Source organism: Trichosurus vulpecula, chromosome 4 (assembly GCF_011100635.1).
Source record: "Trichosurus vulpecula isolate mTriVul1 chromosome 4, mTriVul1.pri, whole genome shotgun sequence".
Taxonomy (NCBI): Eukaryota; Metazoa; Chordata; class Mammalia; order Diprotodontia; family Phalangeridae; genus Trichosurus; species Trichosurus vulpecula.
Genome location: NC_050576.1, coordinates 210,466,550 through 210,492,016, shown reverse-complemented (window position 1 = coordinate 210,492,016; position 25,467 = coordinate 210,466,550). Strand labels below are relative to the sequence as shown.

Below are 25,467 nucleotides of genomic sequence, written 5' to 3'. Positions count from 1 at the left end.
CTGGGATCAATCTTGACTATTCTCTTTCAACTTAACTTGGCTAACCTACTAATTCAACTTTTCTGGTCTCAATCTTGGTTTGTCAACCATATATCCTCTGTCATTGACTGCCTCATCCAATTCACCTCTTCTGGAAAACAGCCCTTTGCAACAACTCTTACTTTATGTGGAATTCTTAGTGTTGACCCACAGCTCACCTGGTTATTACTGATTCTCTTTTTTTTTAAAGGGGGGAAGGCAGGACAATCGGGGTTAAGTAACTTGCCCAAGGTCACAGAGCTAGTAAGTATGTCAAGTGTCTGAGGCCAGATTTGAACTCAGATCCTCCTGATTCCAGGGCCAGTGCTCTACTCACTGTGCCACCTAGCTGCCTCCGTATTACTGATTCTTACTTGGTTCTTGCTGCTTATTAGGCAACCTGGCCTTTTAAAAAATATTTTCCTAGATTGCCTCCACCTTATTATAATCTCTCTGGGAAGTGGACAGTTTTGCCATAGTACCTGATAGGGTTGATTCCTGTTTATCAGTTTTGCTTATCATTAGTCTTGACCACAGCTGAGAACCTATAACTGTCTTCAGATTCCTTTGCCCAGGTCAGTTATCCTAAACCTTCATACAAGCTGGAAAGAACACCAGCCCATCTCTGTTCCATCATAACATTTCTCTGCTGTATGGTTCTTTAGTTCTCTTTTTGTATTTATCTGCAAAATTACATATGTTTCTATTTTGCTGATATGATATATGCCAGTTTTGAACAGGTGTTTTTTTAATTCATCTTGAGTTTTGCTATTTTAGTTTAAAACTTTTTTATTTTTTAAAGATACTCTGTGTTAAACATGTGACAGTTTGCTTTATATTTGTAGGTGGATAGAATGTAGTGCAAATGCTTTGCAAGAAAATTGGCCTAACAAAAAGTGTTTTATTATAAACACAACTTTGAAGAGCTATTTAGTGAGTGCAGTAAAGTTGCAAGTGGCCATTCCTGTTTATAATTTGTATTTGTTAGTTTCATTTTTTTCCTCTTAAAATTTTTTAATGAGATAGCTTAAATTTTATATGCTTTATCATTATTTCCAACAAACTTTTGTGAAGAAAATTCTGTGTTGCTGGAAAGGGGCTGAAAGTTACAATAAACATAAAATGAACAAGGTCATTCCCCTTAAGAATCTTAGAGTGTAAAAAAAAAGAATCTTAAGAGTGTTAAGTATTTGGGAAGGAGTTTTTAAAAAGTACTTGAGGAGATTTGTCCATATAAATAAAATGTTTAAGATTAATATGGTATATGTTCTCATTTTGCAAAGCCTCTGAGAGGCTACATTCTGAGAGGAATTGTGGGGTATCGAGTAGGGAGCTGGCCTTGAAAATATGGAGACATGGGTATAAGTTTGTTTTTCTGATACATACTGACTGTATCATCATGGGCAAGTCATTTAACCTGTGAATGCTTTAGGCATCCCTCCAAGACTATAAGTTGCAATGAAAGTTCTGACCTCTGTTGGAAGAAGGAATTTCTTCATCCAGAAGTTACCTGTACCAATGAAATAACAAGTCAATTCCCTATTCTGATATTTTCACTTATAGACACAGATAGCATAAAGTCACATGAGCATTTTCAGAAGACACATATAAATGGAAAGAGTGGGGTTAGAGACAGGATATTCATAGCTAAAATGATAGGTTGAGGAAATTTTGTTTGTATGTGTGTATATCTGTGTGTGTGTGTATTTGTGTGTGTGTGTACACACACACATATATAAAATTAAAGTTATTTTGGGTACCAAATTTACTTTAAAAAGTGATCTCTTTAAAATTAAATTAGAAATAAAAGATAGATAAAATCTGTATTTGAAATTTTTTTCTGTTAGAAATATAGTAATAATTGTCAGGAAGAAATATATAAGTTCCTCATCAAAGAGCTTAGCTTAATTTAAATTTAATTTTATATGTCACAAAGGAAACTAATTTGTTACAATTTAAAATTCTTTTTTCCCCTTAAAGTTGGAGATGAAAACAAAAATATTAGAAGGTAAATTTCATGAGGAAAAGCTTAAATTACAACAGAAGCATGATACTGATGTTCAGAAGGTAAGATACAGTTGTTCATTAAACAAATATTTAATGCATGCCTAGTATATCCAAATAATTCTGTGACAGATATAAAGATGTATAAAACCTCCCTTTTCTCAAGTAGTTGATAGCTTAGTAGGAATTTTTGGAAGTTGTTTATCACATTGTTTCAGAACTCAAAATGAACAATGGTTAATTGGTGATTTTTCTTTAAATGGCGATCAAAATAATAACCAAAAACCTTTGGGAAGCAATATTTAATTATTTTGACAATAATGAATTGTCAAAATAGAATCTCTGAAAAAATATGCTTGACAGTTACTTTATATAAGTATATGTTTCAACAATTCAAAAATGTGTGTTAAACATCTCTTAAATGTATAATACAGTGCTAAGCACTAGAGAAGATAGAAGGATCTGATGCTGATTTATTTCTGTTGGTGTCATATTTCCCTACTAGACTGTGAAGTCCGTGAGTTCACCTATGCAAATAAATATGATACCTACACAGACAAATATAATACAAAATAGAACATAATGAATATATACTTGAAGTTCAAGAAAAGAAAAACTGGAAAGTAATATGGCAGAAATTGGTCTTTGAGCAATATATATATATATATATATATATATATATATATATATATATATATATATATACCATTTATTAAGATAAGGTCAAAATGGATATGTGACCTAGATGTAAAGAAAGCTATTAGAAGAAATCAGAAGGAAATGGAATATATTACTTATCAGACTTATGGATAGGTGAACAATTTATGAATAAAGAAGAGATAGCGAGCAAAGATAGGGGTAAAAAGGGATAATTTAGATTACATTAAATTAAAAAGTTTGTGTGTGGATAAAACAAATGTAGCCAAGATCAGAAGGAAAGCAGAAAATTGGGGGAAAAATTTATAGGCAGTTTATCAGATAAAGGTCTCATATCTAAATATATAAAGAGCTTTGTCAAATCTATAAGAATACTAGTCATTCCCCAATTGATAAATTGTCAAAGGATATGAATAAGCACTTTTCCAATGAAGAAATCAAAACAATTTATAGTCATATGAAAAAATGATCTAAATCATTATTGATTAGAGAAATATAAATTAAAACAGCCTTGAGATATTGTTTTACACCTATCAGATTGGCTAAAATGATTGAAGAGGAAAATGACAAATGTTGGAGGGGATGTAGAAAAATTGGGACACTAATTCATTGTTGGTGGAATTATGAATTGATCCAGCCATTTTGGAGAGCAATCTGGTATCATGTCCAATGAGTTATTAATCTGTCTTCTACCCTTTGACCCAGCAACATCACTACTAGGTCTCTTTCTAAAGATGGTTAGGGAAAATAGAAAAGAACCTACATGTTCTAAAATGTTTATAGCAGCTCTCTTTGTGGTGGCAAAGAACTAGAAATTGCAGAGGTGTCTATCAATTGGGGAATGTCTGAACAAGTTGTGGTATATGATTGTGATGGAATGCTACTGTGCTATAAGAAATGATGAGCTCAATGATTTTAGAAAAATATGGAAAGACTTGCATGAAATAATGAAGAGTGGAATGAACCAAACAAAGAGAACATTGTATACAGTAACAGCAACAATGTTTTAAAAATGACTTTTAGTGGGAGGTGGAGCCAAGATGGCAGAGTAAAAGCAGGGACTCATTTGAGCTCTCCTCCAAACCCCTCCAAATACTTGTAAAAATGACTCCAAACAAATTCTAGAGCAGCAGAACCCACAAAATGACAGAGTGAAACAAATTTCCAGCTGAAGACAACTTGGAAGGTCTATGGGAAAGGTCTATCGTGCCAGGCTGAAAGAGGAGCGCAGTCTGGTATGGGCTGTGCTGGGACAGACAGGTCCCAAACAGCCCTCAGGGGACTGAATCACTGGCAGTGGGGGAAGTTTCCAGACTTCTCAACCCATAAATGCCAAAGACAACTTAGAAGGTCAGTAGGAAAGTTGTTTCGGACCTAGGTGAAAGAGGAGCATGGTCTGGTCCCATCCCTGGGTGGCAGTGGCGGCAGCGGCAGTGGCAGTGGCAGTGGCTGCTTCTGGAGCTCTTGGTTGAAGGATCAAGCAGGTGATCCGAGGGGCATTGCAAGGATCTCTTTGCTGGTGCTGAGGCAGGATTGTCTTTCTTTGCCTGTGCTTGGATCTGAGTGGCAGTCCTGGGATGAGGAGGAGCACTGGCGTAGTAGAGCTGATGGCGGCAGTGGAGAGGAAATCCTTCCAAGTTAGAAAAGAGTGCTTGTGGTCACTCACAGACCAGAGCACAGGTCAAGAGAGGAGTAAACACCTCTCCTTTGATCATACAACCTTGGAAGAACTGAAAATGAGGCTTAGAAAGGTTATGACTTGTTGAAAATCACACAGATAGCAGAGCTGTGTTTTGAGCCCAGATTTCCTGATTGTAAATCCATTGCTCTTTCTCCTATGCTTTGATAGTAGTGTAGTGTTTGCTGGCATAGAATATCATGAGTTAAGTCTAGGGAGGTGGGATAAGGTGGACTAGGACTGTCAGGAAAATTCAATGATTGAGGAATTTCAGTTTTATTAAGTAGGCAGGACAGAAAAACTAAAGGGACCTGAGTTGAGTAATATGACCAGATCTATGATAGGTATGAATTATAGTGTTAGAATACAGGTAGGTTCTTCTGCTGCTGCAGAAGTTTGGGAGAGTGCTATGTAAGTAGATTGGGTAGAAATTGGAAAAGAAAGGGACAGGTACAAGAGATTTTGTAGAGATGCAATCAGGGGGAGTCGATAACTGATTACATATGCGAGTTGAAGGAGAAGGCAAGTCAAAGATATCAAAGTTGGAGGATAGAGAGGTGATGCCATTGATTGAATTGGTGAAGTCAGGAGGATAAAGCTTTTATGGAAAGATAATAAGCTCAAGTTTGAGATTCTGGACATTTAGATGGAATATTTTTTAGATAGGTGAAGACGTGAGCTTAGAGCATGGGAAAGAGTTCAGGTCTTGAATTAGAGTCGTCTTTATAGAAGTAGTAGTTGAAGCCATGAGAGTAAATGTGATAGTTGAGGGATAGAGTGTAATGAGAGAAGTGAAGATTAAGGTTGGTACTAAGGAACCAAGGTCCAAAATGCGACAGTGCGATTTATGAGGCCCGCCTACAAGCATAGAAATTTGCATAAATGCTTTAGTAGCACAGAGCTCTTACTAAAATGGCAAATCAAAATATATTGTCTATTGTTTCAATAAAAACCTAAGGTTGGACAGCCCTGCCTTAGAGAATAAAAAAATATTTTATTGGTGTCTCAATGTGGATTGAAGCATACCTCTTTTAAAACTATTTTTATTTGTTGTTTCTTTTTGGTCTCTGTTTTCTTTTACAACATGACTCATATGGAAATGTTTCACAGGAATGTATGTGTATATAAAATTGCTTGCCTTCCCAGTGAGGGGGGGGGGGTAAAATAAGGGGAAGAGATAATTTGGAACTCAAAATTTAAAAACAAAGACTTAAAATTTTTATATGTAATTGGGGGAAAATAACAAATTAAAGAAAGAAAGAAAAAACCCAAATTACGAGGGTAGTAATCCTTGGAGTTGTACTTTGAACAAACAGGAAAAATTGAAAATAGGTTAAAGGAATGACAAGGGATGATAATCCAAGGTGTCCCACAGAGGGGGCAGTCTGCTGGAGAGTGTGGGTTGGAATGAGATCCCTTGTAGAAGGGTTAGCCTTGGTTAAAGTGTTAGGTCACCTGATCATGTGAGATGGCGTGAAGGAGGAGATAGTGGCAGAAGGCATCTGAGTGATAGGGGATGAGGAAGAGGATTTTTTTTTTTTGGAAAAGCTAAGGCAAGGAGAGGGGGAGCCATGGGAGGTTTGTGGTCATAGCATCACCGGGAAACTTATTATGTGGTGTGGATAGGGAATAGGACAAGTTAGGAAGACATGGATTCATTTTTTTAATTAATTTTTTTCTCAATTACATGTAAAAACAATTTTTAACATTTGTTTTTAAAAAAATTTGAGCTCCAAATTCTCTCCCTACTTTCTCCTTCTCTCTTCTCCTTAAGAAGGCAAGCAATTTCCTAAAGATTATACATGTGAAGTCTCTAATATCTCCATATTAGCAATGCTGCAAAAGAAAACAGATGAAAAAAACCCCCAAGAAAAATAAAGAAGTAAAAAAGAAAGTATACTTTGATCTGTATTCAAACTTTGTCAGTTTTTTCTCTGGAGGTGGATAGCATTTTTCATCATAAGTCCTTCGTAATGGTCTTGATTGTTGTATTTCTGAGAATAGCTAAGTTATTCACAGTTGATCATTGTACAATATTTCTGTTACTGTATCTAGTGGTCTCTTGGTTCTGCTCACTTCACTTTCCATTGTTCTTCCAGGTTTTTCTGAAAGCATCCTGCTTGTAATTTCTTATAGCACAATAGTACTCTGTCACAATCATATAACACAGCTTATTCAGCCATTTTCCATTTGATGGGCATTCCTTCAGTTTCCAATTCTTTGCTACCAGAAAAAGAGCTGCTACAAAATATTCCATTTCCTTTGATCTCTTTGGGATATAGACCTGGTAGTTGTATTACTGGGTCAAAGGGTATGCACAGTTTTATATAGCCCATTAAGCCTAGTTCTGAATTTCTCTCCAGAATGGTTGAATCACATCAGAACTTCACCAACAGTGGATTAGTGTCACAATTTTTCCACACCCCCAATGACATTTGTCATTTTTCTTTTCCGTTATATTTAGGCAATCTGATAGGTTTGAGGTAGTACTTGAGAGTTGTTTTAATTTGCATTTCTCAATCAATAATGATTTAGAGACTTTTTTTATAAGACTATAGAGAGCTTTGATTTCTTTTTCTGAAAACTAGCTGGTCATATCCTTTGACCATTTTTCAGTGGGGGAATGATTCATACTTATAAATTTGACTGAGTTCTCTAGATGGGTTCAGATCTTACTTCAGACACTTTATGACTTTAGGAACATAGCTTAACCTCTGAGCTTCCTCCTTTGTAAAGTGGGGGTGATATTCATACCTCATTAAAGAGTTGATATCAGTAAGAGGATCAAGTGAGATAATATATGTTTGGCAAATCTTACAGCACCATATAAGCACAAGCTATCATTATTATTAATGTTAAGTTGGGTTTTGTGTTATTCATTGTGGCAGATATTTATCTTTCACATATGTTCAATGTATAAAAAAATAATAGTTATTAAAAAGCTTTAAATGTTCACAGATTTTAGAAAGAAAGAACAATGAGATAGAAGAATTGAAAACTTTATATAAAACTAAACAAAATGAAGCTGAAGATACTGTTAGAAACCTCGAGAAAAAAGGTGATGTAACATAACCCTTTTAATAGAAAATTTCATTTTATTTTCTTGTCGATAGGTGGTTGTAGATATACATATATGAGTGTGTGTGTGTGTGTGTGTGTGTGCGTGTGTGTGTGTGTGTGTGTGTGTGTGTGTGTGTGTATGGTATGTGTATTTATGTCTCTTGCAACCAGAGTAACTGTTGGGAATGGGGAACCTAGAATAAATAAATATATGCATGTTTCTATACTTACTCATGATAAGTGATATTTTTTGGAAGGGAATTGGGGAGAGTCCTATACTGTTGCTACTTTATACATACCTTTTTGATCATGTGCACTTTGTCACACCTCCCATGGATTGCTGTGGTGTGCGGTCTACTGGCTTCTATGGGTATTGTCAGTTCCCACTCCTCTACTACTACCTGAGGCCTAGGAAAGTAACTCCTTTTTTCTTAAACAATTTAGTAAATATTTATTGAGGGTCTACTGTACTGCTATTATGCTAGACATTATATCAGTGGATCACTGATCTTGTAAATGTGTATACTTTCTCTAGTGCAGGTTGTATCCTTTCCATGTTTTCTCTTCCTGTGTGATTCTTGTCAATATCCTCCTATAAATTCTGCACATAGTATCTATTCAATATATTTTTCTCAGTCCTTTAAATTTTCCAGTGCAGTTTTCCAGGTACAAGTGCAATACTTGAGCCGTCCATTTGTTACGTAATGTACCTTTACTAGTAGTTAGGCACTATAGGGGAAAACCAAGATGCATATGAAATGGTTCTTGTTTCCAATCTTACTGAGGCAACAAGACTTATATATGTATAACAATTAGAGAGCTGTGCAAAAAGGTATATACAGACTACTAATTTGAAGATAATCCAGTGTTTGTTCTGGATGATCTGTATGTGGAGAAGCCACTTGGCAGGAGTTAATGGAAAGGACTTATGACTTGGATAGATGGAAAGGAAAGAGAGGGGTTTTAATAGTGGGGAATAGCATATAGAAAGTTAGGAATTAGCATAGTAGTTAAGCCCAGTGAGATTGAATGTCAGGGCCTATAGCAAAATTTAGCTAGAGATGGAGGTGCAATGTTATTGAAGATTTTTGAGCAGAGGAATGGTGAGATGAAGTGGTATCTTAAAAAGATTAATTGTGAATTATCTAGAAATGTGCTCACTTAGTACAGTGCTTTTTTACCTAGTAAGTACTTAATAGATACTTTTTCAATTGAGTTACATGAGTACAAGTTGATGGATGATTATAACAACAATGCTGCTTGCAGCTGTTGCTGAGGTGTAAGACCCAACAAGACCAGCAACAAGAGCTGCCAGCACAGGTTCTTTGATCTGCTTTTCTAAGGAAAACAACTGTAAGGGGTTAACAATCTCACTTTAATCACACATACATATATCGTTCACTTAGTTCAGGGGGAAAAGCCAGCACCATGAACTTCAGAGCAAATACAAACAGAAATTGCAAACAGAACATATCAACAAATCGAATAACACAAACCAGTAAACAGGTTTCTAGCTTTTTGTCCAATATCTCAGTATATAGTTACCAGGGAAGCACCAACATCTGGGTTTTCAAGCTGGGGGGTTCTTAACAGTGGCTGCCCAGAGTCTTGTCTAGTCCAATCACAGGACACTCTTCCTAAGACGGAGAACCCCAAAGCAAAATGCTAACCTCCCAAGTATATATACCCTTCTTAGGGCCAGATGGCTTCAAACCTAATCAACAAAAAGGTGTGAGCCTGGGGCTTCATATCTAGTTAGCAAAAGGGTGTGGGCCTGGGGCTGTGCACCTAGCAAGACTTAATCAAAGGCATTTGATTACTTCAGCATTCTAAAAGAGAAAACAGTAAAAAAAGAATCCTACCTTAATTACCTGAACAATGCTTAATGAGGCCTGGAAGTAAATATGAGGGATGAGCTCCAGAGTTTAAGTGGAAGGACTAGTTTGGTAAGCATGAGAGAGGGGAGAAAGAAGCCTGGCTATCTCAGAGAATGATTGTGCCCCTGACAAAAATGAGAAAATTGAGAAAATGAAGTTTGGCATGGTGGGTGGAAAGAAGAGTTTTATGGCAACTTTTTTCTCCTGAAATTAGTTCAATAAATGGAATTACCTATGAGAAGATACATATTTTTTTATATGTGGTTCCAACACTTGCCATTGATGAAATTTACTAGTGAATAATGCATGAATTATTTCTTTTTCCTAATATTTTCAGCTGTCAAAAAAGTTCTTGCAAATTTCATATCTTTCCCATTTTAAAATCATAAAACTAAAAATAATGCTAAAGTAAAATAAAAATCAGTTACTAAGGCTTTTCCAACTTTAAAAATCAAGTTTAGTTTTGGCACCATTAAAAATGGTTATAATTATTAAAGCCTTTGGTTTACTTAATTTAATATGCTATAATTATTTCCTATAAAATGCAGTGGTAAGTGAAATTTCTTTGTAAGGTTTTAGGATTCTTTTGTTAGCTTGAAAAGAAAATTCCTAATTAAGCTGAGTAAATATTAAATTTGAGCAATGTCTGATGCCAAATTTAGGTTTATGTCTAAATGCCATGAATTCACTAAGGTCAAAATTCTATTTTTTTCACAGATAGTTCAAGTCACCGGTATGAAAATGTTCATTTAAGTCACCAGAAAAATATTTTGCATAATTTTTTAGAAAGTGACAGCAAAATAATTATGCTTAGGAATACCAGTTTATTAGTTTGATCTTGAAAAATGAAAATTATCTTTTGATTAATGTATCAAATTGACAATAACTTTTTAAAGTTATATCTTAGATTCATCTATTTTGATTTTTTTTTGACAGTCCAGACTCTTATTCGTGACTCTCAAGTGATTAGAGAGACTAAAGAAAATCAGATTGCGGAGTTAAAAAAATTATGTGAACAAAGCACAGAATCCTTGAACAATGATTGGGAGAAAAAGGTAAAGTATGTAAAATAAGTAAGAGATAAAATTTTGTTGAGTCATCTTGTGAAATAATTTTCACTGATCAAACTCTCAAAATGTAATTCTTTAAAGAATTTTGTTAATACAATGTTTGTAGTGACATTTCTTATGCAACTACTACATAATACTCAATGGTATCCTTACAGTTGGAGATTTCAACTATTTTTTAGATATAGTCCTTATAGGACTTTACAGTTGGAGATTTCAACTATTTTTTAGATATAGTCCTAAGACAATGGCATAATTTCTTGCCTTTTCATTCAGTTGATGCAATAAAAATCTCATTATCCTGAACACAACCACTCAATTTCAAGAGAATTGCCTTTTTTAAAAAATTATCTGAAATTTAACTTTTTCAAGAATTTACATTAATCTGAATTAGTAAGATTGCGCTTAGCAGCAGGCAGCAGCACAGACAGATAGCTAAAACTTTGCTGCCATGGGGTCAGCCACATTAAAGACTGGCCGGGGAAGTTTAGTTTGGATAGATTTGTGGGTTTGGATTTTTTTTTCTTTCTCTTGTCTTGGTCTTCCTTTAGTTCCTAGTTTCCTTAAATTCAAAATGTCATTTTCCTGTGCTTATTGTAGTTACATATAATGGAGAGAGTACTGGGCCAGGAGAACCTAGAGTTGAGTCCTGACTTCTACTACTTATTAGTTGAGTGACCTAATCTTCTCCGAGCCTTATGTTCCTTATTATCAAAATATGTATGATAGTATCTACCCTGCTTGTCTCACAGGATTATTGTGAAGTTCCTGAAAATGTATGTGAAAGTGCTTTCAAAGCTCTAAAGGGACATGCAAATATAAGGTGTTATTGTTTGTGTAGTTGTCTCCTCTTCTCTCTTTTCCCAACATCCCCAGTCCCTGATTTTCTATTTGAGATCTCTTTATAGGAGATGGGAAGAAGAGAGAGTTTTTGCTCAGTTTGTTGCTAATGAGCATATTTATATTTCCCTTTGGAGCAGACAGCCTCATATGCAATAGTAGTACAGCAACATAATAACAAATGAAGCTATCAATAAATCTAGCAGTAGTCATGGACACTGTTAGGTAATGCTTCCCCAACTGGTAAAATGGACATCACAGAAGAGAACAAGTTATCTGTACCAAAGGAAGCCACATTTTACCAGTATCTTATAGCTCCTCATGGCTTGAGGAGGCTGAAGTAAAATCAAGTATCTAGACAACTCAAGACTATTGTGCTCAAGCCCTTGGTGGTGTGCCAAGGATGAAGAGATCCAAGATCATGTAAGATGTAATCAAACTAAGGCCTCAAGAGCTTCTATGGATTTATTCACAATTTCAGAGCATTTACAGAACGCAAGTTACCACACTGTCATCACAAACAGATGGAATTTTACAGAAGTGACAATAACAATTCAACAATCCGAATAATTTAGTTTCTACCACTGAGGATGAAGGTTTGTAAAGCATAAAGTGCCTGCCAAGGTGTTACAACTTGGCCTTTGTCTTATCCTGGAAAATGTCAGCATTACTTTGAATAATGGTAAAAGTTCAGAATGCTGAAAATGTCAAGCAGCAAAAGGTACCTATTGGATATTAATATAGACTCTTCCTAAACACATAGAATCTTTATGAAAGGCCATATAATGATATAATAACAAAAAATGCCATCATTATTAGGGATAAGGACTGAACCCATCATTTCCCTGGTATAGGGAGATCTCTTATAAGGAGATTCCCTCTATCAAAGCAAATCAGCACCTTCTTTGTAACTTCCAGTTTTAAAGAGCTGCCTAGAGCTCTGAGAGATTTAAGTCATTTTCCTGGGATTGCATAGCCAATTTGTGCAGGAGAGGAACTCTAAGGTTGGCTCCAAGGCTAGCTCTCTATACCATTCTGCCTTTATTATTACTATGGGCAATCTCCTTTTTAAAAGGGTTATATTCCTGAAGTTCTTTGTAAGTTATTTCGGTTTTCAGGCTAAAAGACAAAACCTCTTTAGACTATAATGTACCACAGTACATGTACATGTACTGGGGTATAGGATGTGTTCAGAGAAGACTAGTACCTCTGGTGTGAGGAGGTTTTTAGGGCTGCTTTCCACCTTTGGCATCCATCTGATCCACCTCTCACCTATGGCTCCAAGAAGCTTTTGATAGACTTGCTAAACCAGGTAGAGGGTAACCAAGGAGTTTCAAATCCATCGGTGAGTTGGGAGGTGTTTGCCCCAAGCATGTGAAGACTTCCCCTGGTAGAATGGGCAGATGAGAATAATTTGTTCCAGTGGTCATGAAGGCAGCTGAAGCAGGTGGTGTGGAGCACTTAGAGCTTGGTTAGGCAATGAAGACACCAAGGTCATCCACTGCATCTTGAGCCATCACCAGTTGTCTTGACTTAGTCCTGTCACTGGACTGTGATGACTTCGGAGGAGAGAGTTAGGCCAAGGGGCAGCTAGATGGTGCAGTGAGTAGAGCACTGGCCCTGGAGTCAGTAGGACCTGAGTTCAAATCTGGTCTCAGACATTTGACACACTTATTAGCTGTGTGACTTTGGGTAAGTTACTTAACCCCAATTGCTTTGCCTTCACCCCTCCAAAAACAAAACAAAACAAAACAAAAAACAACTATAAAGGAGGCAGCTAGGTGGCGTAGTGAGCAGAGCACTGGCCCTGATGTCAGAATGACCTGAGTTCAGATCCTTTCTCAGACCCTTGACACGTTTCCTGGCTGTGTGACCTTGGGCAAGTCACTTAACCCCAATTGCCCTGCCTCTCCCCTCAAAAAAAAAAAAACAACCCAAAAAACAAAAATAGAGAATGAGGCCAATGACTTCATGCAGCTCTGCCTCACTTAAATACAATTTATGCATGAATCAAAAGACATCACCCATACCATTTTACCATTTTTACTGTCTCAAAGTCCTGTGGTGACAGACAAGTGAGGAAGTAGCAGGTTTTGATACACTGGGAGCTGTATTCAGAACCTTTCACACAGGCAGCCCAGGTCATCCTCTCACTACAAGCAGTGATGGTATTCAGCAGCCTCCGTGTGTCTGAACAGCCTTTTAAGGCTGCTCACTTCCTGGTGTGAGGAAGGGGCCAGAAAAGGTGCCCTAAAAATTATCTGCTTACTGAACCCTCATCTGATTACCATGGCAGGCAGGGATCCCACCATGTGGTGAAAACACAAAAAAATATACAAAAACCGTCAGTTTCATGACGGCATGCTTGCCTGAGTCCTGGATAATGGACAATGCTCTTATGCTTTCCCAGATACCAATGGAGTGAAACAAGGCTATGTGCTTGCTCCCATGCTTTTTAGCGTGATGTTTCCAGCCATATTGTCAAGCACCTTCAATGAGAGCAAACACTGCATAAAGGTCAGCAGTGATGGTCAATTCTTCAGCTTGAAAAGGCTACAAGCCAAGACCAAAGTGGAGGAAGTGTTGGTGCATGGTTTTTTGTTCATGGACAATTGTTCATTCAATGTAGTTTCTGAAGCTGAGATACAACAAAGTATGAATTGTTTCTCTGCTGCTTGTGCTAATTTTGGCCTAGCAGTTAACACCAAGAAAACACAGGTGCTCTATCAGCCAGCACCACACCAGCTATACCTGGAACCATCGGTTACAGCAAATGGAGAAATTTTGAATGCTGTGGATGAGTTTGCTTATCCTGGCAGTCTATTTTCTAGTGATGTACACATTGATAATGAGGTTGATCCATGCATTGCCAAAGATAGCTCAGTGTTTGGGAGGCTCTCAAGGAAAGTGAGAGAGAGAAGAAGTATTAGACTGATTACCAAACTGAAGATCTACAGAGCCATTGTATGCCTCTGAAACTTGGACAATATACCAGCTCATGCCAGGAAACTGAATCCCTTCCATTTCAATTGTCTTAGGAGGATTCCAAAGATCACCTGGCAGGGTAAGGTAGCAGATGCTGAGGTCCTTACTTGAACTAAACTTCCAAGATTCAAATTCTACTGCAGAGATGGCAACTACGATGGGCTGGCCACCTTGTTTAAATGGCAAATCTACATTTGCCTAAAAGGCTATTTTATGGAGAACTCACACAGTGCAGAACTCCCACAGTTGGTCAGAAGAAGTGATACAAGGACACTCTCAAGGTCTCTCTGCAGAACTTTGAAATTGATTGTTTGACATGGGAGACACTGGCACAGGACCACCCACCATGGTGTCCCCTCATCAGAGAAGTGCCGTGCTCTTTCAGCAAAGCAGAATTGAAGTAGCTCAAAAGAAATACAAGAGGCACAAATTTAGAGAATCCATCCCAGATGTTCACATGGACTGACCTGTGGTAGTACATCTAGGGCTTATATTGGTCTGATCAGACACAGTAAGACACACTGTAACTTGACTCTTACATAATGATGTCATTTTGGTCCTCTTTGAGAATGAAGAACAACAACCAGCCAACCACAAGTTCTAGGTCATTATAATTACCCATTGTGTTATAGTTATATTTATTAATGACATTATAGTTATCTGTGTTTGTATCCTTTATTTTACTAGACTGTAAATTTCACAAGGGCAAGAATGATGTCCCATTCATACTTTGTATCTCTGTGTTGCCTCAGACAATACTCTGCATTTAAAAGTTTTTTAATAAATGCCTGCTGAATTGAGATTAATGTAAATAATGGTATTTTAGTTCTTCTTTGCTATGATTTAGAGCATTATTTCTATGGTATATGCAACCTTTGCTTTGACTATGAATGCCAGGATACATCTTTATGTGAATCAGAACCAAACAAAGATCTAGACTAGTCCTTATTACCAATGGTGTGAAGCAATGTGGTAAATCATAAGTCCAGTATCATTTGAATTTTTCCTGTGTGGCTGTGTTTAAGTATGCAACAACTAACATAGAAATTAGTGTCACAGTCTGTTTTGGGGTTTTTGACAAGCCCAACTAACCAGTCTTACAAGCAAGATCATTAGGCATGGTGTTAGTGACCTAGGGATGTGTGTATTGAATGATTGCTCTGAAGATACACATTGAGAAAATATATCTAATCATGATATCATAGAGACTGTGTAGTTATGCAGACTGATGGTAGAGTTTGAAGAATATTGAGGATATGTACAAACTTTTTTGATTGATTAAATCATAGTCTATGATTTTTTTCACTAGAAATAAAGAATTCAATGTTGTCACTGAATTCTGCTACTTAGGACAGAACATTCGTTGTTAATGATGCATTTGTCAGCAAAGACTTAGAGACTTGTACAGTCTCGGAGAAGCTGATTCAGAATGTGGCACTACATATAACTTCAAGCTTTAAACCACTCAAAGTATATGGAGGAAAAAACCCTACATTCCTGTGAAACTGGACTTAACCATAGGTCTGGCTTCTTGAACCCTTTCATCAGTGCCAAATAGGATTAGCCATCCCTATTTGGCATGTATAGTCCAGTAATCTTTATTTTCTCTCTTTATGAGCCAATTAAGATTTTTAGGAGAATTTTTTTTAATCTAACTTTTCACCCATATGCTATTTTATACGAGTAGTAAGGTAAGCATTAAAGACAAGGAAATAATGTCTCTATTCGTTGCTATTTGTACAAAGTCATGTCTCATGGTTTATGACTAATCATAATACTCAGATCACGCAGCATATGCAGAAAGTGCCAAGGGAATTCCACCTTTATAATCTTTTCCTGATAGGCATTTTGGTATGAGACAGAAATGCTTACTCATGATTTAAGTGTTTAAATAGGAAAAAAGTGAAATAGAAAAAGAAAAATGTTTCTTAACTTTCCACATTTAATTTGAAAAAAAAAAAAACCAACCCAGTACATTTTGTGACTTTTGAATTAGAGTCTGTGCATATTTGAATTTTGTAGTATTTCATTTGTCAATGGATCAAGGATCTATAATTTTGTCAGTGCAGGTACTTCCTTCACCAATGTAGATTGCAGCACCCCTATAATTTATTCATTAAAACTTATTCCCTTTCTCTTTCCTACCATAGTTTTATCAGTTTAGAGAACTCCTGTTCAGTTAACTCCCACTAATGCAGATCATCAACTATTATGTAACTTCTGGTCTGAGCGAGTTGGCTGGAGCCCTGAGGTGTAAAGTTAATCAATCATACATATATTAAGAGTTTACCATGTGATTGATACTGTGATATGCACTACAGATACAAAGAAAGGAAATCCCTGTCTTCAAGGATTTTACCTTCTAATGTGGGAGACAGCATGTCATTAAATACAGAGTGAATGAGTGGTAACGGCTCTAGATGAGAAGAACCTCCTGCAGAAGGCTGCGTTTGAACTGTATCTTGAAGAAAGCCAGGGATTCTGAAAGGTGCCATTGAGAATTCAGAATGGCCAGTCATGGCGGACAGCTAGTACAAAGTTGTGGAGATGTATGCTTTTCCAACTTCACCCAGCCCATGTGTCAGAGGGAGAACATGAACCTAAATCTTTACTGTGGCTAGCTCTCTATTAGAGATGGAGGCTGCTTTTCAAAGAATTGGTATGGCCCAAAACTTCGTCATCCTGCAGTCAACTTGAGTGAAGCTCAAGTTAGCCAGTCAGTCAAAAGGCTTATTACTATGTGTTTATTACTACATGGTAAGTACTGTGCTAAGTGGTGGGGATATAAAGAAAGGGAAGAACAGCCTCTGCTCTCAAGGAGTATACTTTCTAATAGGGGCAGCAACATATACATCATTAGATATTTAAACGGTCTGTACAGAGTAGAAAGAAAGTAATCTTGGAGGGGAAGGCTCTAGCATATCTTTCAGGCAACAGCCTGTCTCATTGGGTCCATGCTTGAAACTTTTCTAGTTTGTTAGAACTTGCCAGAACTAGTGCCCCACTGGGAAAGACTGAGAATCTAAGGTTACTTGTATACTACAATGAGACAATCTAGTAGTACTTCAGTGGAGGCTTTAAGAAGCTGGGGATTTTTTTTTAAATTTGAAACTGGGGAGTTTCAGGATGAAAACCTCTACTAATGTGTTTTTTAAATTAAGTTTTTGTTTTTATTGTGCAGCTTCACAATGTGGTTGCAGATATGGAGAAAGAAAAATTTGAACTTCAAAAGAAACATACAGAAAATATCCAAGAATTGCTTGAGGACACAAATGTACGCCTTAGTAAAATGGAGGAGGACTACATGGCACAAACAAAGGCCACGGTAAGAATTAATACAGAGAACTTATAACTGAGTGGACTTTTTTTTTATATCTTCAGTCATTGATAAGAGGATAAATTAGTTATTTCATCAACTTAATTTTACATTTCATTCCAGAGCTTATGAATCCTCTGACCCACTCATAGGATTATATATTTAGAGCTACAATGGACCTTTGGAGTCATTGAGGCCAGCCCCTCATTTCACAGATGAAGGAACTGAGGCATAGAGAGATTATGATTTGCCCAAGCAGAGTTGGGTTTGAACTCAGGTTCTCTGACTCCAAATTCAGTGCTGTTCCATATCGTACCATACTCAGAAGCTCTAGAGAAAGACACCCTGCACCTCCCACCCCCAGCAAATAGGTGTAAGACAGTGGTGGAATTGAGTGACAAGATCCAGCAGGAAAGGTGATAAAGAACTAAATAGGTCAGATTCAGCAATTATAGGGATCAAAAGGAATTTTCCAATGACTTGCAGAGTGTGTTGTCTGTTATTTTGCTATTAACAAGTTAAATGACTTAAATCAGGGTCACATATCAAGTGCCTGAGGCTGGCTTCAAATCGTAGTTTTCCTGACTCCAAGTTCAGTGCTTTACCCACTACATTGAGTTGCTTTTCATGATGAAAGAAAATTTGGGAATTATTTAAATCCATTGTTTTATATTTGGTATTATTGCATTATAAAGACTTCATTGGTTTATTGTGGCTTTTCTCTTCTTTTCTCTTTTTTTTTATCTTCTGTTTTTTCTCTTTTCTGTAAGTACATTATTTGACTTTTCCTGTATTTCTCCATGCTTCCCTGATGAAATAATATCTGTTAAGTATCTTGCAGAACTCTAAAGGGTTATATAAATATTAGCAATTATTATTACATACACTTAAAGACCTATAGTTGTGATAGGGAATAAAAAGAAAGTTGGTAAATAGTTTTAAATCCCTTTTCTCCTCATTTGATATAAGCTGACAAATTTGTATAGTTCCTAGAAATTCATTGTAATGGCGCTGTTCATTGTTTTATGCTACATTTCTGGAATTTTAGAAATCTTTTCTAACTCTTCTTCCTTGACCCTTGATATGTAACTATTTTCTTTTTCACTAATGATTTGATACAAGTTTTGGAGTCAATTAATGTTTTTCCTTAAAAAAAAAAGTTAGGAATTGTGAAGGAGAGAGGAAGGTACGGAGTTGAGAGAAATTTTAGGGGTAGGATTGGTACTGAGGAAAAAAAGTAACTGAAGTTTCCTAAGCAGCATTAGTTAGTCAGCAAGCAATTATGTGCCTTCTATGTGCCAGGCAATCTCCTAAGTGCTGAGGTAGAGAGAAACACAAAAAAACACTCCCTGCCCTCAAGGAGCTCCTTTCTTTTCTTTTTTTTTCTTCCCCAAAGAACAACAAATTACATTTCATAGTAGTGAATTGCTACAAAAAAAAAATCTACTGTGCAAGAATTTCTAAGCCAAATCGATTTTTTTCTGATAACTTTCCTCCCCCAAAACTCAAATATGTATTCTATTCAGAAAATCATTTCATATCTCAAAAAGTTAAATTACATGTTTAAACTCTGATAAAATTTCAGCATTAATTCTCAAAATATAGGGGATAAGGACTGAACTAATGATTTCGTTGGCATAGTAAACTCCTTCTACTAGCATAGGTAAGCACCATCTCTGTAACCCTTAGTCCCAGCAGTTAAGTGACTTATGCAGGGTCACACAACCCGCATGTGTCAGAGGCAGGATTTGAACCCAGGTTTTCCTGGTTTCAAGCCTGTCTTTCTATCTTCAACATTCTGCTGTAATCAAAATATCATGACATAAAAATATTATTCTAGTTTAGTGTCAAAAATTCAGGAGTATATATCATATGCTGTGCAGAATAACACATTTATCTTTTTAAAATAACTTTTCTTTGAAAACTTAATATCCATAAGTACACAAGCAAGGTAATGAATATAATATATAACTTATTCCCCTCCCCCACTTTTTCTGGTCTAGACCTGTGATTTCATTAATGCAAGGCATTGCTAGCAAGAAAAACCCTTCTACCAATATAAATCAATAATTATTCTGTAACTTCTAGTCTTAGAGAGATGCCTGGTAGTATTAAGGGGCTAAGTGACCTGCCTAGGGTCACACAGCCAGCATGTGTCAGGAGTAGGTCTTGAACTTACATCTTCCTGAATTCGAAGGCTAGGATGTCTTTTTGCACCATTGTGTGTTCTTTCTCTCTCTCTCTGTTTCTTGTTCTGTGTCTTACTGTCTTTGTCTCTCTTCCACTTCCCTTGCCATCTAGCAAAGTATAGCAAAATGAATTAAAAAAATATTTATTTCCTTTGAGTCCCTCTGATTTTGTCATTAGTTTTAAAATATACATAGTTGTTTAAAGTTTATATACAGTGTTGACACTACTTATCCTGTTTTGTATCACTTCTTATAGATCTTTTCCTTTATATATATTAGCAGTTCTTAACATCTCAGTTCAGGTACAGTCCTTCTCTGCTTTATGTCAAATATCCTTAGCATTTTAAAAAATCTAATTTTATTTCTTCTATTAACAAAATTCTGTTTTCTCTCACTTCTAACTCTAACCTCCTTCCATTATAAAGAAAAAAAGAAAAACAAAACCCCTGTACTAAATATGCATTGTCAAGCAAAAAATATTTTTGCGTTAGTCATGTCCAAAAAAAAAATCTATCAGTTCTGTGTCAGGAGTTGAGTAGCATGTTCCACCATCATTCCTCTGGAATCTTGGATGGTCATTGTTTTGATCGTGAGGAAGAAGGAAAGTGAAAGGAAAGGAACAAGCGTTTATTAAATGCCTACTCTGTGCTAAGTACTGTGCTAATAAACATTTTATAAATATTATTTCATTTGATCCTTGCTCGCAACTCTGGGAGGTAGGTGCTATTATGATCCCAATTTTTCAGTAGAGGAAACCAAGGTAACAGAGGCTAAGTGACTTGCCCAAGGTCACACAGCTAGTAAATATCAAGTGAAATTTGAACAAAGACACTCCAGGCTCAGTTCTCTATACCATTAAGTTTTATAAAGTTATTTATCTTTACACTCTTGTAAAAATTTTTCTCCTGATTCACCTCACTTCACTCTTCCTATAGATTCACATAGACAACAATCCATTTAGATCTTTCTCAGTTTCTCTGAAGCTATCCCTTTCATTATTTCTTTCATAGTAGTATTCCATTTCATCCAACTGTGGGGATTATAATTGCCCAATCTGCAAGAAAAACCACTAAGCAGAGCTCTGAGCCAATGACACTTTATTAAAGGGTCCATGGTCCCCTCTAATGAAATGGACCTCAGATCTTCTCATAATCTGAGATGGCCTCTTCTTCCAGGACCTTATTTTTATGGGGTTTGATACCCAAATATGCAAAAGAGGCATGGTAAAATACAGAATTTCATTGGTTGATAGACCTTGCTCTTTGAAGGCCAAAAATGACATATCAGTGGGGTGGAGAAAGGGTCACAGGTTGTGTGAAGCATGGGACATCTCCAGTAAGTGTTCATTACATGTTCAGTTGCTCATGTTGGACAAGAAAGAATGGTCTGGAGGCACAAAAATAAGTTGGGGGACTTTCTAAAGCATCAAGGCATCCCACCCATGCTGGGTTTGGACATGGATAATTTGAGTAAAACAGGATGGAGATGTCTTTGTCAGCATTCTTGTGGTTGCATATGAACCTGTCTTAACTAATTATCCCTATATGATTTGTGTAAAATATCAAACTGATTAATAGTGATTGGAATAGACTAGGGATCCAAATGAATTTTTTTCTTATCCATCTATCATGATTTGTCCAGTCATTACCCAATTGATTGGCACCCTCTTAATTTGCTACCATAAAAAGAGCTGTCAAAAATATTTTGCATATATGATTCCTTTTACTCTTTCTTTGATCTTTTTGGAATGTAGGCTTGGTCGTGGTATAGCTGCTCCAAAGGGTATGGGTTTAGTAACATTTTGGACATAGTTCCAAATTGCTTTTTCAGAATGAGTAGACCAATTCAGAGCTGTACCAACATATAATGATGTGCCTGTTTGCCAACATCTCCTCCCAATATCTTTCATTTTCCTTTTTGTCAACTTTATCAATATGTTAGGTGGCAGGTGGAATTGTAGAGTTCCTTTAAATTTGCATTTCTCTACTTATTAGCAATTTGGTCCTTTTTCATATGGATAATGATAATTTGTATTTCTTCTTTTGGAAACTGCCTGTTCAAGTCCTTTGACCACTTAAGTATTGTGGGATAACTTTTTTATGAATTTGGAATGATTAATTTTATATCTTGAAACACCCTTATCAGATAAACTTATGCAAAGATTTTTCCCCATTATCGTAGTGAGTAAAAATGATGCTGAGGCATAGTTTTTTCCGGGACAAGATATCATTTTATTATCAGTGACTCATATACTGTTAGTAAAATGGTTTGCACTGACACCTCAGCAAAATGCCAGGGACCTGACCATAATCAATTTGTTAGGCTAGCAGTACCCAAGAAATTGATTCAGTGGCCTCTCTCCATGACCAGAGACCTGAGTGAGGGGGAACAAGGTCTTTTAAACCTATCTGTGTATTCCTTCTGATTAGCCTGACAGAACGTGATTTGGACCTGGCCAAGATAAGACAGTAACAATTGGTAGGTGGGTTGACCTTCAGGTATGGTTGGCTATAATCCTTCTCAACTATGTTTAGTAATCTTCGCTAGAAAAAAAACTATCTTAATCAGGTTCACCCTGGTTAGTCTTCCCCTTGGAAACCTAGTGACCCTTAAATTTGATGAAGAATAAGTAGGACAGGAGAATTGTCCTTTGGGGAGGAATCCAGTCCAAGCTGGTTTCTCTGTTTACTGGTAAATAGAAGGGAGAGTCCCACTTGGGAGGGGCCTACCCCAAGTTGGTTAAGGAGTAGATGCCTTCAGGTCTGGGAGTCACATTACTCAGTCACACCCTTTAGGAACTGCCTGCTGATCTAGTCTGAGAAGTGGAGTCTGACAAAATAAGGAAAAGGATGGATTTTGGACTAATTTGATACAGCATAATATTAATTTTCTTCATTACCACTTCCATTCTAATTTCATCTGTCTTTATTTTGGTGCAAAAGTTTTTCAATTTTATGCAAACTGTCCATTTTCTCTTCTGTGATCCTCAGTATCCTTTTTTCCCCCCATGAACTCTTCTATTCTTGTATTTGGCAGTTATTTCCTTGTTGATATGGTATTTTATATCTAAGTCATATATCTATTTGGAGCTTATCTCGCTGTGTGGTATGAGATGTTGGTCTATACCTGGTTTTTGCTGGACTGCTTTCCAGTTTTCCTTGCTGTTTTTGTAGAAGTAAATCCATACCTTGTAGCTTGAGAGAATTTTAAACTTTAGATATAGAAGGTAATTCTCTTTTTTTTGTGCTTTTCTCATTATTTTGCCAGGATCTCCTTGTATTCCTCATTCTATAGTCTTTGAGAAGCAGCATGGTATAAAGTATATAGCAGGTTAGTTTTTTGAGTCAGAACAATTTGTGTTTAAGCCTTGTCTCTAACATGTGCTAGTTATGTGACCCTGGCAAAGTCACTTAACCCCTTGGTGCCTCTCTGACAATTCTCTAATGTTATAAGTTGTAGAGCATCTGGTTTTGTGTTGCTAAAGGGAGTTTCCTCAATGAGAGCTCTCTCTACCACAGATGTCAACCATGCAGCCCATGGGCCATATGCACCACATAACACTTTTGAGTGTGGCCTGAGCCAAATTAGAATGAATTGGGGAATATTTAGCAAAATAAAAAAAAAGCGTAAGTAATATTAATATGTTTTTCCAAGTCATTTTGCACCTTGCAGAGATCGTTTGTATCATTCAATGGCCCCTGTTTGTATTTGAATTTGACACCACTGCTTTACAATAATGAAATTATTATTAATCATCATTAAGTAAGAAAAAAAGACATTTGAGTCAGGTGGACCCATTTACCTATTTCTCCCTGCAAGCTGTGCTCTGAGATTTGTTCCTACTTAGCAGTACACTTATAAATTGTTTCTAAGTGCATCAGTATCTCCTTGCTACTGACATGTGTCTCTTGCCAGATTACCAGATTGAGTTTTCAATCAGACTGTTTACTTGGGGTCCTGCCAACTTCTGCACAGATTACTTCTTTTGGTTCCTAACCTGCTTGTCAAGACATTCAGAACACCTGCTTTGTTCTCAGACCTTTCAGTTTCTTTGGATTTCCTGGTTCCTGCCTAACCTTTGATCTGTTGTTTTAACATAGTACTTTTTGTATCTCTGTGTTCTGATTCCTGATTGCTGACCTAGTTTTGTCACATACCTTGTTCTGATGTATGGTATTCATATATTCACTGACTCTAGATTGCTTATCTTATTGCAGACCCCTTGCTTTCTTTGGACCATGGGTCTTCAAGTATTTTCTTGTTGTATTTTCTTTTGCCAACTCCTTTTTAATCCTACGTTCCAAGCTCTACGTTAAAGTTCCTGATACTGGCCTTGTGACATTTATAATACACATTCCCAGCTCTGATACGTTTGAATTTACTGGTCTTATTTACTTGTTTTTATCTATGCAATTTGTTATATCTTTTAGATGTAAGAAAAATATATGATAAAATGTTGTATTGCCAATGCCATATTCATGGTGGTTGCTATTGCTGTGAATATGCTGATGTGGTTCTGAATTGCAAAATATGATAGACTCTTCATATAGATGACAGAAGCAAAACATTTATTCAGACGCGAGAAAACCCAATCCCAAAACCAGTAAGTTCAATCTATCCAAGTAGCATTGAGGTTAATACACGTTATTACTACAGGGATCAACTCCATCCCACAAACACTCACAATCCTAGCTGCTCGCCAGCATCCTCTCTCTCCCACCATTCTTAACTGCTCTAACCTCACTTCCTCTCAGTTCTGCTTCACCCTTTCTGTTCCATTCTTTCCTGTTCCACCTGTTCAGCAAGCTCCTCCCACCACATGTAACTTAGGCTTCCTGTGACTTAAGCAGGTCACATGGGCCTATTAATGGATAGGAAGATCTTCAAATTAAGCAAACATACATTAACAATGCAAACGTTCAATACTTGAGTAGATCTACGACTTCATTGATGTAGGTAGTCCCGTCCCTTCAATCATACAGATTATAATTTATCCATGCCTTTTTCTTCCTTCCTGATTTCTACCCATCGTTGTTGTTTTTCAGTCATTCAGTCATGTCCAACTCTTCTGACCCCATGGACCACAGCACACCGGTCTCTTTTATTCTCCACTATCTCTCAAAGTCTGTCCAAGTTCATGTTCGTTGTTTCCGTGACACTATCCATCTTATCCTCTGCCATCCCCTTCTCCTTTTGCCTTCAATCTTTTGCAATATTAGAGTCTTTTCCAGTAAGTCCCATCTTTTCATTATATGGCCAAAGTATTTAAGCTTCAGCTTCAGGATTTGACCTTCCAGTGAATAGCCTGAATTAATTTAAGTATTGACTGATTTGATCTCTGTGCTGTCACAGGGACTCTCAAATGTTTTCCCCAGCACCACAGTTTGAGAACAGCGATTCTGTAGAGCTCAGTTTTCCTTATAGTCCAGCTCTCATAGCCATAGATTGCTACTGGAAAAAACCATTACTTTGAGTATGCAGTCTTTTGTCAGCAAGGTAGGATCTTTGCTTCTTAGTAGGTTGTCCAGGTTTGCCATAGCTTCCCCTCATGTCTCACCACAAAGCCTCTATAGATTAATCTACAGATTATCTTTTGATAATTATTATAACAATTATCTAGTAATCTATTGATAATTTACAGATTATCAATCTGTAGAAAGTTTTAGCTCATTTCACTCTGCACCAGTTCATAATGATTTTTCAAGTTTTCTTTGAAATCTTTTCCTTATTTCCTTATGGTACAGCAATGTTCCATTCCATTTATATACCATAATTT

The 25,467-nt window shown here is 36.7% G+C and overlaps 1 protein-coding gene across 2 annotated transcripts in view; it reads left to right on the top strand.

Annotated features, from left to right (window-relative positions):
- Nucleotides 1–25,467, top strand: part of CEP112 (centrosomal protein 112) — a 495,213-nt gene that overhangs the window by 106,671 nt on the left and 363,075 nt on the right. For both annotated transcript variants that reach the window (XM_036753261.1, XM_036753260.1), the window contains exons 9-12: nt 1,999–2,085; nt 7,316–7,415; nt 10,231–10,349; nt 17,368–17,511. In XM_036753261.1, the coding sequence (XP_036609156.1) occupies nt 1,999–2,085; nt 7,316–7,415; nt 10,231–10,349; nt 17,368–17,511 (450 nt within the window). The remainder of the gene's footprint in view (nt 1–1,998; nt 2,086–7,315; nt 7,416–10,230; nt 10,350–17,367; nt 17,512–25,467) is intronic.